At 33.4% G+C, this 17,254-nt stretch overlaps 1 protein-coding gene across 1 annotated transcript; it reads right to left on the reverse strand.

Moving 5' to 3' along the window:
• Positions 1-822: 822 nt before the first annotated feature.
• On the reverse strand, positions 823-16,269 carry LOC143922866 (organic cation transporter protein). Its single transcript, XM_077446242.1, has 12 exons — positions 16,213-16,269; positions 14,485-14,648; positions 11,889-12,123; positions 7,565-7,671; positions 7,222-7,376; positions 6,073-6,241; positions 3,815-3,947; positions 3,604-3,731; positions 3,439-3,529; positions 3,236-3,359; positions 1,365-1,546; positions 823-1,281 (listed from the first exon to the last, which is right to left on the reverse strand). The coding sequence occupies exons 2-12, from the start codon at positions 14,625-14,627 to the stop codon at positions 1,117-1,119; spliced, it is 1,632 nt and encodes a 543-aa protein (XP_077302368.1). The 5' UTR covers positions 14,628-14,648; positions 16,213-16,269; the 3' UTR covers positions 823-1,116.
• Positions 16,270-17,254: the final 985 nt, after the last annotated feature.

Genomic DNA, 17,254 nt, shown 5'->3' on the forward strand with positions numbered 1-17,254 from the left:
ATTACAACTGAAAAAACACTTCGACTGTAACATACATTAATATTATATGTAGATATTAATAATTTTTGTTATATTTCGTAAATAAAAAAAATAGCATAGTACAATTAGTGCGATCGTTGCTATTGCATTTGACTAGCTAATCTCTCACAGTTGGAAATTTATGTATGATAATCCCAACTGTAAACAATTATCAAGGTTGGACCCATTGATGTATAATACACTAGATCCGCCCTCACGTGTTATACTGGTCTCTCTTTTGGCGCATGCACAGTTTCTCTTAGTAGGTAGGTAGGTACCGCTGCGTCGTAGGGAAAAAAAACCCAACTTCCCCGCTAGTTAAACCCCCCGCACCCCTCAGTTAGTGAAGACGACAAGATCTCCGACCAAAATCACACGTCAGGGCCCATCTATGTGTATTATACATCAATGGTTGGACCAGTTGGTAAACCGAGATCTGATTTTTGATTTTATTATATTCATAGTGGAAAACGTGGATCTGCTTATTAAAATATGTGACACCAAAACAGGATTTGATTTTGTAGGACCCTTTTTTCAAGAGTCTAATTTTTATGGTCAGCTATGTAGATTCCAAAAGTTTTCACCCGTACCGTGAAATTTTAATATAATGTCATTTTGAATTTGAATTTCACATCTTCTTGAAGAAGTTCTAAAAAAATATCTATCCAAAACTGTATCTTAAGCTTTCAATGCTCTTACAGAGCAAATTATTATCAACCAGGGGCAAATATGTAGCTCCACAGTCACAGGGTTGGGAATCTCTGATATATAATGCATAGAACTGAGAAATAATTAATACATTAACAACATTTGAAAACATTTTTTATTGTTCTGGTAACTTAAAAACTACGTATATAAAATTTACAAAAAATAAAATCTAAACTTTTCATATCAAAATGCAACATCCAAACAAATGTGAGATTTCGCACACAATTAAAACAACAAAACACATCTATAATATTAATCACTTTTTTTATCAATAAATATATATTGTATGTACGTATAATAATATCAACGGTTCTTTCTACGTAGAAATCAAAGAAAATAGCAATGTTTCAACAATCGAATGCGACAAGGATTAAGTTTCATTGGTCGACGCTAACTCATCTCCAAGATTTGAGACCTGGTACCTATCCTTTCGGCTTCTTCCACAGTATTGGGCAGCTTGCAGCCTAGAGTTTCGGGCAACAAGAGAGCGCATATGGTTCCCAAGAATGCCGTCACGCCAAACAACAACAGCGGCAGTGACTTCATGTACTCACCCTGCACAATGAAATAACTCAAAATAAACCGAAGGGAATTAATGCCACAAATGCATATACTATGTAGACTCGAGGAGTACTCACCAGCAAAGGCACAAAAGGAGCAACCATAGCTCCGATTCTGGCAAGTGTGGAAGATGTACCTACACCACCACTTCTGATACCCGTCGGTAAGAGTTCAGCTGTGTGAACGTATACAATGCCAAACGCTGAAGTTATGCCGAGTTTGCCCAGTAAGAATAGAGTTGTGGCAGCCCATACATAATCTAAAAATGTTAAATCTTTGGTTTTTAATATGTATGGATAGTTGTATCATTCGGCAGGTTTCCTCAATATCGCATTATTAAACATATGTACTAGTGTTGTACCCAGTGCCGGCCTTACACCCAATTTCGCCTTAAGCGCTCTAATCTAAAATTTTGTATGACTTTTGGCGCTCTAATTTTAAATTTTAGAGCGCCTTTGGCGCATCGTGCGGCGCCCTAATTTATTTGGCGCCCTCGGGCGCCGCCCGACCCGGCCCTCCCCTAAAACCGGCACTGGTTGTGCCCGCTGATTTCAACGGGTGACTTCAGAAAGGAATTGACAAACGAATTAAAATAAAGTTATATGTTCTCATAGATATATAATTTTGAAAGTGACTCTGTATGTAACTATTGTTGGTTCACAGAAAAACAAATAAATTTAAATAAAATAAAACTATTCAAATAAATTTAATAACATGATTGGCCATGTTTAAGCGGTTTATATTACAAATACCGAGCGAAGCCGGGTAAAAATACTAGTATATAAATATAGGTAATTTATAGGCGCGCGCGCGCGTATTAATGCGCCGTTCACCCGTTTGAAATGATGAATTAATGTGTGTGTGTCTTCGTGGATGTGTGATGTGTCACCCGTCGCACATGCCTTGTCGTCGCTCGTCCTGAAGTCACATGACGCTCTACACTTCCCCGCTACCACGTTTCCCCGCGTCTCCTCGACTTGACTCTGATTGGCTGTGTGTCATACACATACATTTTTATATCATCATATATACATATGTATATAATATCGCTTATCTTTTTTGTCTGTCTGAGATAACTCTCGCCGTACTATAATAGTGGTTTCGATTCGATCTACATATGTCCGTCACAGTTAAACCACTGCCAAAACGTATACGAAGATATAATAACAAAAGAAAAAAAGTTCTATATATACTAATCGCTACTAATGTTTCCTATAGGCTGGGAATTTGCCGCCATCTTTTTTATTTAATTAATCAATTAATTTTTCTATCAGTGTTTTATATTGTTTATAGCTGAACCCGGCATGCGTTGCAATGCCACAATAACGCATGCAATTCCCGTTCCCGTTTCCGAGTTGAAGTCGTGCAAATCTAACTTATTCAGCGTTTAACCGCTTAGACGCCCAGCCGACGCGCTGAGCGTATAATAGATACGGCTGTTTGCGCCTTAAGGCGCTTTGGGCAGCTAAGCGGTTAACAGCGGAAAAACGCAGGCGGCGAACACATTTGAAATTATTCAATTGTTTATTTTACCCTAACAACGCAGGTGGCGACGCGAAAACATTTAAAATTATTGCGTTGCAATGTTACTCTATCCCGTTTTTGCGCGATTTTTTTTACAGAAACCATCGTGGGCATGCACACAATAACTCATGTAAGTCTCATCGCAATCGGTTGAATGGATTAGAAACATTGATTTTTATATATGTAGATATGTAGGTAGGTAGGTAGTTTTTACCATTTTTTTTCATATTAAACAATTAAATATAAATATTATATTAAACATATTGCAAAGGTATATGAAAAAAATACGACCGCATGCGGATCATAGACACATTTCTTTTAATTTTTTTGTAATAACTTAATATGCCAACACCCATGCGATGATATTTCATCGGGCACAACACTAGTTTATGTATAGTATTTAATTGAAAATATATGGTTCTACCGTGTGGTACAAATGCAGCTCCGATACAACTTATAGTACATAGGAATAAAGACCCCGACAGAGACCATCGTCTTCCGATTTTATTCATTGCGATCCACGCCATAGTATATCCTGGTATTTCCACCTGCAATCAAAACATACACATATATAACAAATCTCACAATTGAGATCATAGCATAAAATTCATATAAAAAAAACCTCACCAAACAAACTAAGGAAAAGTTTAAATATTTATTGCCACTCATACTCGTCGAGTTTAATGACAGTCCATAGTAAATGAATGCGTTTGTAGCCCTGAAAGTTGAATAATTCAAAAATTATAAAAAAATAAATGAAGATCAGTTAATTAATATATTGATTTTACTTGCCATATATAAAATATGAGAATGAATCTTCCAAGCATTATTTTAGATTTGACCGCCGTGACGAAAAGTGGCCACAGACGTACTTTAACCCTATCATTGACATTGTCGTGCATATCAGATTGGTCATTATCCTAAAAATTAAGTAAACAAAATAAAGTAAATACAATGTTCAGTTTGGAATTAAGTTTAAAATGGTGAGTAATTTAATAAGTACATTTTCTTGTAACGTTGCCAACAACCTGGCCGACAAAGTTGCATTGTTGATTTTGGCCGCTTTGCGGATGATCTTATAAGCTTTTTTGTTGCGATGTCTTGCCATCAACCATCGGACGGATTCAGGTATCAACCTAAAAAAGTATATATGTTGTCTTCATTGGATGCAAGATGAATATTTTTCATCTTATCTTACTTGACATGCAACTTTCGGGTTTGGTGCAAACGATCGACAAGCGGCAGCCAGACTGAACCACAGATTAACTGGATGGCTGCTTTAAACGCAATTCTCGACTTCACGAATGATAGATTGCACATCAGATGACGAGTAACAATTATTAAAATTGAGTTGGATCTTTCTGGCGAGTTTAATAAGGCAAAATTCGGAACCAAAGTATCAGAAGCACAGAACGTATATAGGGTAGGTATGTCGGGACTTCGGGTAGATTTCGCTTAGTGTAAGTGCGAGCAGTGCGCACGCATAAGGTACACGTGTCGTTAATCTGTGGTTCAGTCTGTCTGGCGCTTGTCGATCGTTTGCACCGCATCGGCAACTTTCATACAGAATTAGTAAAAAAAAGTAATTTCAAAAAAATTTGTTGCTTTTTATCGAAATAAGGTTGCAAATAGATCAATATAGAAAAATAGAGAAAATTTTAAAGAGCATCATGATACATATATGCCTGAAAAATTATGGGATCGCAATTTGTTCATACATATAAATGGTAAGTATAGAGTTAATCAAACTTTCAGAATCTTTACACCTCATGGATACCATCTAAATATGGAATTTAATTTAATTTTTTTATTAATTAAGTCACTCCATTTCATACTTTTTACTAATTCTACTAACTTACGGTGATTTTTGTAGGATTTCATACAATCTATTATAGTCGAACCGATGTACATAGACTAACGTAAAATATATATGCTATCGCATTCATCCCCACTCGACCCGCAATGGCCAATTACATTTCGTTTCAGTTTCGTATTGCATTTTGGTCAAGAAACACAACACTATTCGTGCGTATAACGGTCGGTAGAATTTGACTTTTATTTTGTGTTAGTTTTGAGTTCGCGTTTCGTATTTTGAAATATTTACATTAATACAATTTTAATATAAAATACGTAAGTTGTTGATATTAATAATTTATTTATGGAATACGTATATATTTTATATTAATGAAAATTTATATTTTTAAGACGATAAAAGCAATTGTCAACGTCATGTTATGGACAGAAAAACTTACAGTAACAATATTGAAGACCTTGCATTGAATTATATTGTAATGATATTGTGGCGGCTCTACTACATGGTCGTGTTTAGCTCATCATTCTGCGAGTTGGGACCAACTTGGCCATGTTGGTCCGTTGCTACTTTACTTCCTTCCCACCCGTCACATTAAATAGCAGTGTCTTAACAATTCCGTCGTTTCACTCCATACGCCCCCCATAATATTCGGTCTCCCTCACGGGACCGAAAGTGAAACGCCCGAAAACGCAAATATCGGAAGGCAAAGATCGAAAACCGAAAGATCTTAAGTCGAAAGATCAAAAAAAAAGGGTGCATGGTAAACGCTACTATGTATATATATAATATATATATATGAGTGGCATGCGTTGAAATTATCTCTCATTTTGTCATACAGCCTTGTTTAATATGCGCGCGTAGATACAGGAGGAAAAGCCTGTTCCTCTTGTTCCTGTTGTATCCTGCTCGCGCAAATTAAGTGAGTATGTACGACGGGGGGGGAGAGACCTTTTTTTTATCTTTTGATTTAAGATCTTTCGATTTTCAATCGTTGCCTTCCGATATTTGCGTTTTCGGGCGTTTCACTTTCGGTCCCGTGAGGTAGACCCAATAATATAATATAGTTAAATGAGAAATAATTAAAAAAAAAAACAAATAAATAAACTAATTTACGTCTTTACAATGTTACTCATAATTCGCACGTTACATTGGATCGACTATATAGATGCTATTTGATAAAAAAAAGTTTACCAGTGCTATTTCACGACTTACTAAAAAGATACAAAAAAAAACCCAGTACAAATGGTTACCTTATGTATACTAAGTACTAATTTGGTCATGCTTCTCATTCATACATTTCCCTTTCGATAACTTCTTGTTATTCCAAATATACATATTATGATGCTTTCATTCACCAAATTTTACTCAACTCAATCTAAAAGGTTTACAAACTAAAGTCATTGCAAACGAATAAAAATTTCAATTATACAATACATAATATAAAATACCAATAGTAAGATATGAAGATGAAAGCTGGTGCAGAGACAAGGAGTTGTAATGTGACCCAATCGGGCCAAAGCCAAGCCGCCAAGCCAACAGCGGCTTCTCCGAGTGCATAGAAATAATTGAGCACAATTCCGCTCATTTCACGTCTCGTATGACCCACCATTTCGACACCTGTAATATTCATTCACTAAAATACGTACATGTAGATGAGTCAAACACACACACAAACATGTAGAATAAAAACCGCAAAATGATCATAACAAGTAAAAGGTTTAAATCAAATCAAATATGCGGTGCGTATTTATTTTAAATAAATTTGCCAAATTAGAGATAAAGCATTTGTTACATATACGCATTGTGCATAAGTATTGTGTAATTGTGTATTAATTGTTATAAGTTGTGTTTTGGTTCGGTTCAAAATACCCCCACCAAATATTTATATTAATATATTATATATTGAAAAAAGCTACAAACTATGATAATTGCCCACTAATAATTTTATTTGAAATACATAGATGGCACTATAGCTTGAGTTACAACTAGACTTAGCCTAAGGATCGGTGCAATTGCAAATAACAATAGACAACCTTAGTGTTCAAAGCAGGGCTATGGAGTAGGAATCGAAGTCGTAAAAAATCAACTGACTTTGACTCCTTTTTATTTTATTTATTACGGTATGTGTCAATTAGTCTCCAATTTTATTGAAGTAATTCCCTAAATAAATTGAAATTCAACAATTTCTTTATAAAAATCATGAATTTAAATTACATTATAAATAAAATCGTTGGATTGCACGTATTTTTATGTGTTGTGGCCAGATCTGATTGGTTCCTCTGTCTCGTACTATATTTTTACTAAATTGAGTTGTTTGTATATGAAATGCTTACCAAAATCGTTCAAGTTGAAGTCGGAGTAGAATCATAAGATAAAGTTGGACTCGTTGAATTTTGAACCGATTCCACAGCCCCGGTTCAAAAGCAAGAGAGCCAAAAAGCATGGTTTTTCTAAGAAATAATGCACCGATCCTTAGCCTAAGTCTAGTTATTACTTTCATAACTAATTCCAACAGGGTGGAAATAGTTTAAATCCGAACTGATATTATATATGTACATATGTATATGTATTTTTTGTTTATGATCAGTATGAATTACCAATTATAAAAGCCAATGGATAGACGCCGGATGTGCCGAGAGCATTTAAGAATGCGAAAGCGCTAAACATGGTATAACTACTGGAAATGCCTTGCATAACACCAGTCGCAGCCATTAATACAATGCAAAATATGAAAACTAACTTTCGTCCAAATCTGAAAATAATTTGCAAGTAAAAAACATTTCAAATTTCAACACAAAAAAAAAAGTACAATCAAATAAATATATGTATGTAGAAAGAAAAAAAGTACAGTCTTGTCTAAAGCGAATGTGCAAATACTTGATCAAGTTAAAGTTTATAGTATAATATATTGATATGAGAGTTAATTCATTGTTTACTTACCTATCGGCAAGGAAACCAAACAATCCTGAGCCGCAAACTATTCCGGCAAAATGCATCGTGCCGACCAATGACAACATCCATTGATTTTCGAAACATGTTATATCCCACTTAAACAGGCAAAATAGACGAAAATCGATATAGTTCAAGGAAATAATACACTAAATTATTCAAAAGAACTTGTATCGAAGAACAATGATGAACAAATAAAACAAAACATCAAGTTGCATATGTTGAAAAATACAAAGTTAACCGTGGGAATATCGATTATTTTATTTTATTAGTATTCAATTTAACTATTATGTATATTCATAGTGTAATGAAATGATTTTGGATATTATAAAAAAAATATTTTGACAATTTTTATACCTCTGTATTAATCATCATCATCATCATCTACAGCCACTCACCATCCACTGCTGGATGAACGCCTCTGTAACAAGCTTCCTTTTGTCTCTGTTTCGCGTAACTCTCATTTACCTCACATTTTCCTAATTTCGTCTACCCATCTTCCCTGCGGTCTTTCTTTCACCCTTTTGCATTCTCTCCGGTACCATTCTAGCACTTCTTTTGTCCACCTTTCGTCCATTCTTCTAGCCACATGACCCATCCATTGCCATTTCAATCTCTTTATTCTATCCAATATGTCCACTACACGTGTTCCGCTTCCTGTCTTTCCTCGTTATGCCAAGCATACAGCGTTTCATACTTCCATGAGTGCATTGGACTTTGTGTAGTACCTTGGCGTTCAGTGTTCAAGAATAAAATTTCTATTTTTTCACTTAAAATTATACATTTTCGAGGTTGATGAGAGCTGAAATTACTGATAAGACTGATTTATTAGACGTTATAAAACTGAGAAGATCCCAAGCTCTTAAAATGTAGATGTTACGGTTTAAGTGTATTTTCAGTTGTAATATTATATATTCCAACTGTCGATTTACGTTATTTATTTTCGAATACAATTCAACTGGTAAATTTTAACTCTACAAGCGCAAATACACTTTCAACAATTTGCACCAGTTGTAATATATGTATAACAGTTCTGATGTTTTACAAATGCTTTAGAATTCAATAATGCGTTAATATTTACTAGGTAATGAGTGCCGTATTACGATAACTCTTAGAATGTGTTAAAACATATTTTTTTACTTTAGAAATATATTTTGAACAGTTGGAATGTAATTCGCCATATGAATCAACTTACATAAGCAGGCTAGACTAGTCAAAATATATTACAACTGAAAATACACTTCAACTATCACGATAGTTGGTACCAGGTTAGATGGAATGAATTCCAACTTGTCAAAATATATTAAAATTGGAAGATACACTTCAACTGTAACATATGTACATATGTATATAAAAAAGTCGTTTTACAAAAATGTAATACACTACGAATTTATATACATAACACTGATGTACTAAAATTAGCTCCACGGTAGTCGTTGATACCATTTTAGTGATAATTCATTAACGATATTCTGATAGTGAAATTATTTTACAAGTGAAAAATCTCAATCAAATTCATTACGAAATGAATTTCACAATTGAAATATTTCGCAAACATATGAGATAACTCAACGAAGCATTCATATTGTATCAATCCCAAGGTTTTCCAGTTTAGAGATTTTACTGCGCACGAGGATGATTATCTCGGGTACTATTGTATGTAATAATAATATGAGACAGAGGTCGACAACAGATAAAGATCGATAGAAAACTACTACTAAATTTATCGACCCGGTATGTTCATTGATAAACGAACGTTTCAATGCTTTCAATTATGAGACAGTTAACTCATCATTACAACAGTTGAGCAATTATAGGCACACACACAGTCATACAACGTGACCGTGAAAACTATCAATGACATTAGTAATCGTTTGAAATGGAAAATATGCAAATACATGCATACATATGTATTTATATAAATATTGTAAAATATATTCAATTTTATTATACATATGTACAATATCAGATTCAATTCGATTTTGCATATATTTTGATATTGAAAATTTTGATGGGTTTCTTTTTTATTGAGTGTTTATTTTTATGAATTTCTGATTGTTTTTTCTGTATACGATGCTAATTATGTAACATTTTTACTGGAAACATCAATCAATGTTGAAGCCAAAACAAAATTAAATCACGTTTTGAAAATAAATACAGTACATTTCAATTTACCAGGATCAGTTTAATTCGAAAGCGGTATTTTTAAAGACAATTAACGGGAAAATCGACTTATTTGATATTTTTTTTGTACTGTGAATTCATGTTATATACGCTGTGAAGCGACTTTGGCTTTTCTTTTGGATCCTGAACCCATCCCTAAGCAACAGTATTATTAAAAATAGCCCAAAATTAAGTTAGGTATTGACGTACGCCGATGTAAGTACCTACTTTAAAATGATTTTTCAAAAGTATGCTAACTGTATGTATTCTATGGGTATACGTTACGAGACAGAATGGTAAACGACAGAAAACGCAAATATCGGAAGGCAAAGATCTAAAATCGAAAGATCTTAAGTCGAAAGATAAAAAAAAAATAGTGCATGGTAAACGGTACATACTCACGTACATATTCACTTAATTTGTGCGAGCAGGATACAACAGGAACAAGAGGAAGAGGCTTTTCCTCCCGTATTAATTCCGTGCGCGTGCAGAATACGGGAGGAAAAGCCTGTTCCTCTTGTTCCTGTTGTATCCTGCTCGCGCAAATTAAGTGAATATGTACCGTTTACCATGCACCATTTTTTTTTTGATCTTTCGACTTAAGATCTTTTGATTTTCGATCTTTGCCTTCCGATACTTGCGTTTTCTGTCGTTTAACATTCTATCTCGTCACGGAGACCGGTATTCTATAGGGGTGAACATAAAAAAGTCGAAAATGTTCGTTTACCATGCATACATATGAAAAACGGTTAGTAAATACATATATATCAGTGGCGTGTGGTAAAAGTCTCTCTACCCCCGTCGTACTTCCTCACTTAATTTGCACGAGCGGGATACAACATGAACAAGAGGAACAGGCCCGTAACCTGCGCGCGCACATTAAACAAGGCTGTATGACAAAAAGAGAGATAATTTCACCGCATGCCACTCATATATATTATATATATGTACATAGTACTGTTTACCATGCACCATTTTGTTTTTGATCTTTCAACTTAAGATCTTTCGATTTTCGATCTTTGCCTTCCGATATTTGCTTTTTCGACCTTTTCACTTTCGGTCCCGTGAGGTAGACCCATGTATACTGACCATTGATGTAATATAAACTGTTTTCAAAAATTGAATAAAATACTGACCAAATAATCATGTCAATGACTATTTTCAATTAGTCATTTAAATAATTTATTAATTTATACTCATATGTATACCATTAATTCGCATTTATAGCTAAAAAGTGTCATAGTTTTCGCGAAATATGAAAATTTACATTATAACTAGTGTTGTACCCGATGAAATATCATCGCATGGTTGTTGGCATATTAAGTTATTAAATAAAAAAAAATTAAAAGAAATGTATCGGTCCTGTATTCGATCGGCAGGCGGTCGAATTTTTTTCAAATACCTTTTAAATATATTTAATTGCATATTTATATTTAATTGTATAATATGAATAAAAAAGGTAAAAATCTATCTACCTACATATAAACAATATAAAACACCAATAGAAAAAAATAATCAATTAATTAAATAGATTTTCAATAGATGGCGGTAAATGCCCAGAGACATTGCGCCGTCTAGTATCCTAGAGGAAACATTGGTAGCAAATAGTATACATACATATATAGAAGATTTTTTCTTTATATTATATTGTATATTTGTTGGCAGTGTTTTACATAGCTCTCACGTACATACATATGTATGTCGAATCGAAACGACTATTGTAGTACGGCGAGCGTTATGTTACACAGACATACAGAACAGCGATATTATATATGTATATGATTTAAATACATCCATATATTGAATAGAACATTCGATTTATTATATGTTATATAATATTCCGAGAGGACAATCAATATACATATGCAAGTTAAATTAAAAAAAAGAAAGCGATAAAATTTTAATCAACACGCCGCATTATTTACGGAGTTAAAGGTGAAATATTCATTTTAAAATCGATAGCAAATAATATTTAATACATAAGTATTATCATTGACCGTGTGCAATATGTATCACGACTGCTTAAGTGGTTGCAATTTTACAACCATTATAGTTAAGTGTGCATAATTATTAGACACTCGTAGATTGCCTCACCCTAATTAGTATTGTTAATGTTTTTTTTTTTGTGTGATAATATCATACATGATCTTACATCGTTCACTATAGTCCTCTCGGCGCTGGTATACACCCATGAGTTACAACGAATGATTTCGTCGGTGAACTCGTCTTCGATACAGATATTCAGCGAACCATTTTTCTGGGCGTACATTTTGCACTGAGCTGGCCTGTAAGGCTCACCTGGCTTTTCCGGAGGCACCAGAGCTGATGTCACCCACGAGGCGTCATAGTCCGGCGAGGAGTCATCGTCGCATCCTGGTATGCGGCACCTGAAATGTCGTGTCAATCTCAAACATGGAATAGTCTGTCGTTGCTGATATGTGTTAAGAGGGCAGTACACCCGAAACTTTAATTTTGTTACCGTTCCTTTCTTCGATATATATATATTGAGTGTATGTATATATTGAGTGAATGCGACAATATATATCAATATATATATATATTGAGTGAATGCGACGGTTGCGCTTCGACCAGATAAAACGTATTTTAAATTGACAAAATCGAGGTTTCGTATTCTACTATTTTCTCCTCCAAAACTGGACCAATTTTTAAAAAAATTTCATCATCGGTATGAGAAAGATACTTTCTGTGCATCTATCGGCGTATTTTTTTTTAAATCGACCGTTAAATAAGCACGCTGGACTTGTTTCGGGGGTGTAAAAAAGAGGCGATTTTATAGATGTTTGGCGGCTCCTAGCTCATATAAAAAATAATTAATCGAAAAAATAAAACGATAGATGCACCCCAATGGTGGATATCCATAGCATATTAAAAAATAATTTGTCTAGTGCCATAATTGAGGACGGGAGAAGTATAATACGTTAGTATGGACAAGGCGCTGCTGTCCAGCCCTCTTAATAGTGAAGAGACGGTCGAGTGAAGCGAATCAATTAATCGGTTCTTTTGAACCGACAGCCGACTCAAACAGTTAATTGCGATCATCAATTTTAAATGGTCAACGGGCTACTTTTTGATGGGTGAGATGATAAAGGAAGACGTTTGATTGATGTCAATCTAAACGCTTGACAATCGGAGTGTTGGTTGATTGATGTATTATATGAGCCGTTGTATTTGAAGTGGTACAGTTTTCAGTTCCAGAAATACTATTTCTGTTTGACTTAATTCACACACTGCTATCACTTCTTTTAATTCGGTGTGTCCAGAATCGCGGAAAAGCAGAATAAACGTATTACAGGCCACCAGTATTTTTATATATTGTTAAACGCCAAACATTATATTCAATGTTTTGCGAAACATTTCTCGAAATGAAGAAAAGTGAACTTGGACCAATTTCGAATAAAATGGTTCATATGTATGTATATAGGGTCTACATCACGGGACCGAAAGTGAAAAGCCCGAAAAGGCAAATATCGGAAGGCAAAGATCGAAAATCGAAAGATCTTAAGTCGAAATATCAAAAAAAATGGTGCATGGTAAACGGTACATACTCACGTACATACTGACTTAATTTGCGCGAGCAGGATACAACAGGAACAAGAGGAACAGGCTTTTCCTCCCGTATTAATGTGCGCGCGCAGAATACATATGAAAAACGGTTAGTATATATGTATATCAGTGGCGTGCGGTAAAAGTCTCTTTCCCTCCGTCGTACAGCCTCACTTAATTTGCGCGAGCAGGATACAACAGGAACAAGAGGAGCAGGCTTTTCCTCCCGTATCCTGCGCGCGCACATTAAACAGGGCTGTATGACAAAAAGAGAAATAATTTCACCGCATGCCACTGATATATATTATATATACATAGTACCGTTTACCATACACCCTTTTTTTTTGATCTTTCGACTCAAGATCTCTCGATTTTCGATCTTTGCCTTCCGATATTTGCTTTTACGATATTTTGACTTTCAGTGCCGTGATGCAGATCCAAAAATTTTAAATCAACTTATTATATTTTTTACTATCACAATATTTTTCAAAACCAACGAGCCAAACTAAAATTATGTAATTTTTTACAAGCCTATTCTGTTTTTAGCAGATTTTGATTTGATTTTGTTTCTAGTTAAAATGGTTCAATTTGGTTTAAATTTTACCAAAATTCCAAGGTTTGAGTCGGTACTTAAATATTATAGTTGCATCTCTGGTTTCAATGCTAAAACCATACATATATCTTATTCCACCTTCTGTTTTAAGAACTTTATGAACACATTAACGTACTAATGACGTTTTTTATTATTATTTGAATTGAATCCAACTATTGTATATATGTATGTTAGTTACAGTTCAGTAATTATCATATATGTAAAAGCATATATGTACATATATATATACATAATAAAACATTGATTCAAGGGAGTTGTTAATTTTTTTTATATAAATAGGTAAATTAGTTGAATCTTATGTACATATAATATTATATATGGAACATTCAAAGAGAAATATTTTTTGATCAATGTAAAAGTAAATTTAAGACATATGCATATATAGGTAAATTATACTTCTATGTTTATAATGTAACGCATTTGTTGCTTACTTATACAAAAATGAATACTAACATGGACATGTAAAAAGTTACTAATTCAGCCTACGGAAACAGTGTAAAACATATAAGTTCATATGATGATTTTTTTTAGTTATGCAATGAACTATATTAAAGTATACACTTTTGTTTACCTATACTTAGGTATTCCAGCGGTGAAAACGTATGATAGACTATTTGCTGCTCCAAAGAATACGGGCAGACAGAGGAGAGCATAGTTGATCAGTTGAAATCGACCAAATTCACCAATTTCGTTGAGAATTTCATCAAAGTCCATGCCCAGTTATCTTGATTCGATCTGTTGAACAGAAGATTTTCAAACTACACATTATCTTTGATTGCACGAGAAGATTGCATGGATTGAATGCATCAAAGTGAATCTTGGATACTTTACACTCGAGATTTGTACATCAGATCATGTTGCACACAATTTGCTTATCAAAGATTTTTATATGATTTAATCTTACAAAGACATTTTTATAAATGACAAATGACAAAACAGTTTTATAAAGTTTAATTTTTGTTGCCTTGAGTATTGTAAAAAGACGATTTATTCGAACAAGTAAACCATTTTATCCAACACGATTTTTGTTAACTCTCACTGACGATTCAAAGACAGTGTAAATAAATTTTTTGATAATATAGTATCTGTATAAAATTAAAAAAAAATCTTATGCTGGAATTGGATGAAAAACTGATTACAAGATTTGAACTACATATATAAACAGAAATATTAGGCTATAGGCTTTTCATTCAAAATTGACTCTTTTCATTTCATATTGACCATTATTCATTTAAAATTGACTCTTTTTCATTTCAAATTAAACCTTTTTCATTTCAAATTGGCTCTTTTTCATTTCAAATTGAAATTGAAATGACTTTTTTCATTTCAATTTCAATTTGAAAAAAGGAAAAACCTGTATAAAACCAATTAAAAATATATACATATATAATATAAAAATTTTGCAAAGAAAAACCATGTATAGAGCCTATTTTGTATGTGAAAAATCAATAATAAAATGTTTTTATGAAAGGATTTAAATGTATTTTATCTGTATATTATAAAAATACTTTTTTTATAAATAAAAAATTCGACATATTATAGTTAAATATAATTTTTTAAACTCACATATAAGATGTAATATGCATCACAGAAAATAATATTTTCAGTTTATAGAAACAAAAAAGAGAAAGCAAATTAAATTGAGGTCAACTAAAACGAACCATCTATAAATAATACTGAGAATTAATAGGCAGATATGCTTAATATCCAGACATAAAATGCACACACAAGAATTGTTACATTGAAACTTGGCATGAACGTTGCATTTCTATTTCTTTATAATCTAACCACAGATGATACGTGAGAACAAGCATAATATTATATACTTATGTACATAGATTAAAAAACGAGTTTACAATATTCTCCATGACAATAGAAAAAAAATAGGGTCTGTCTTTCAATGGTCATATTTCAAAGATATGAACAAACATTCGTACATATACATATATCTATAGTTGAATTAAATGTGGATTACGTACTGTTATTTGTGAGATTAAACATCTCAAATGTAAATGAGTTTATATATTATGTATATATTGTCTATGCACGTATGCACATATGTACATACCTATAATATATAATATTAAATGAAAAGTTTGATCTGAAATAATATTTCATAGAATAAAATAATACATGCAGAAAGTATGCATGTAAATGATTATAAAATCAATAATAATTTGTGTATGATTTGCAAGGCTTGATTTATTCGTTGAAAAAAATGAATAATGAATAAAAGCAGATTCTGAAAGATGAAAAAAAGAAACGCGTATTGAGATGTAGTAATATTTAATTTTCTAACCCGGCAGGTGGTGGTGATAAATGCGTCCACCAACCACGACAACTCACGTTCGACTGTGTAATAGAATAGCGTGTGAGTAAACCCAGGTGTGTTAAACCAGTGCTGCCAGTGTGCTGTATTTATTAAAACGATCGCTTGTGCAATTATTCAATCAAAATTCCACTTGTTAACGTTTCCGCGGACACTTCAAAATTATTTACACTTCATCTGGGACATCAATTATTTTTTATTTTTTTTTACATATATAAAACCCCGATGCGCCTTCCTGGCCAATTACAAACTGTGGCGGCTCTACGACATGGTCGAGTTTTAGGGGTCTACCTCACGGTACTGAAAGTGAAAAGGTCGAAAAAGCAAATATCGGAAGGCAAAAAGATCGAAAATCGAAAGATCTTAAGTCGAAAGATCAAAAAAAAGGGTGTATGGTAAACGGTACTATGTATATATATAATATTGTAGCATATACTAAAAAGCGGTCTCCGTGACGAGCCGAAACGTAAAGGAGGTATGTAAAAAAAAGGGTTCATGGTAAGCGGTACTATGTATATATAATATTGTAGGATTTACTAAAAAGCGGTCTCCGTGTCGAGCCAAAATGTTAAATTACAGAAAACACAAATATCGGAAGGCAAAGATCGAAAATCGAAAGATCTTAAGTCGAAAGATCAAAAAACGTAAAGGAGGTATGTAAAAAAAAGGGTTCATGGTAAGCGGTACTATGTATATATAATATTGTAGGATTTACTAAAAAGCGGTCTCCGTGTCGAGCCAAAATGTTAAATTACAGAAAACACAAATATCGGAAGGCAAAGATCGAAAATCGAAAGATCTTAAGTCGAAAGATCAAAAAACGTAAAGGAGGTATGTAAAAAAAAGGGTTCATGGTAAGCGGTACTATGTATATATGTATAATATTGTAGGATTTACTAAAAAGCGGTCTCCATGTCGAGCTAAAATGTTAAATGACAGAAAACACAAATATCGGAAGGCAAAGATCGAAAAGTCGAAAGATCAAAAAAAAAGGGTGCATGGTAAACGGTAC

The sequence above is a fragment of the Arctopsyche grandis genome, chromosome 2 (genome assembly GCF_051622035.1).
Source record: "Arctopsyche grandis isolate Sample6627 chromosome 2, ASM5162203v2, whole genome shotgun sequence".
Taxonomy (NCBI): Eukaryota; Metazoa; Arthropoda; class Insecta; order Trichoptera; family Hydropsychidae; genus Arctopsyche; species Arctopsyche grandis.

Bases quoted from the DNA above. Each gene is read 5' to 3' on its own strand.
- LOC143922866 (XM_077446242.1), bottom strand. From the start codon at position 14,627: ATGGACTTTGATGAAATTCTCAACGAAATTGGTGAATTTGGTCGATTT. The intron at 12,124-14,484 runs GTAAACAAAAGT...ACGACATTTCAG, and splicing joins GCTGGAATACCTAAGTATAG to GTGCCGCATACCAGGATGCG. The intron at 1,547-3,235 runs GTAGAACCATAT...TAACATTTTTAG, and splicing joins AGCTGCATTTGTACCACACG to ATTATGTATGGGCTGCCACA.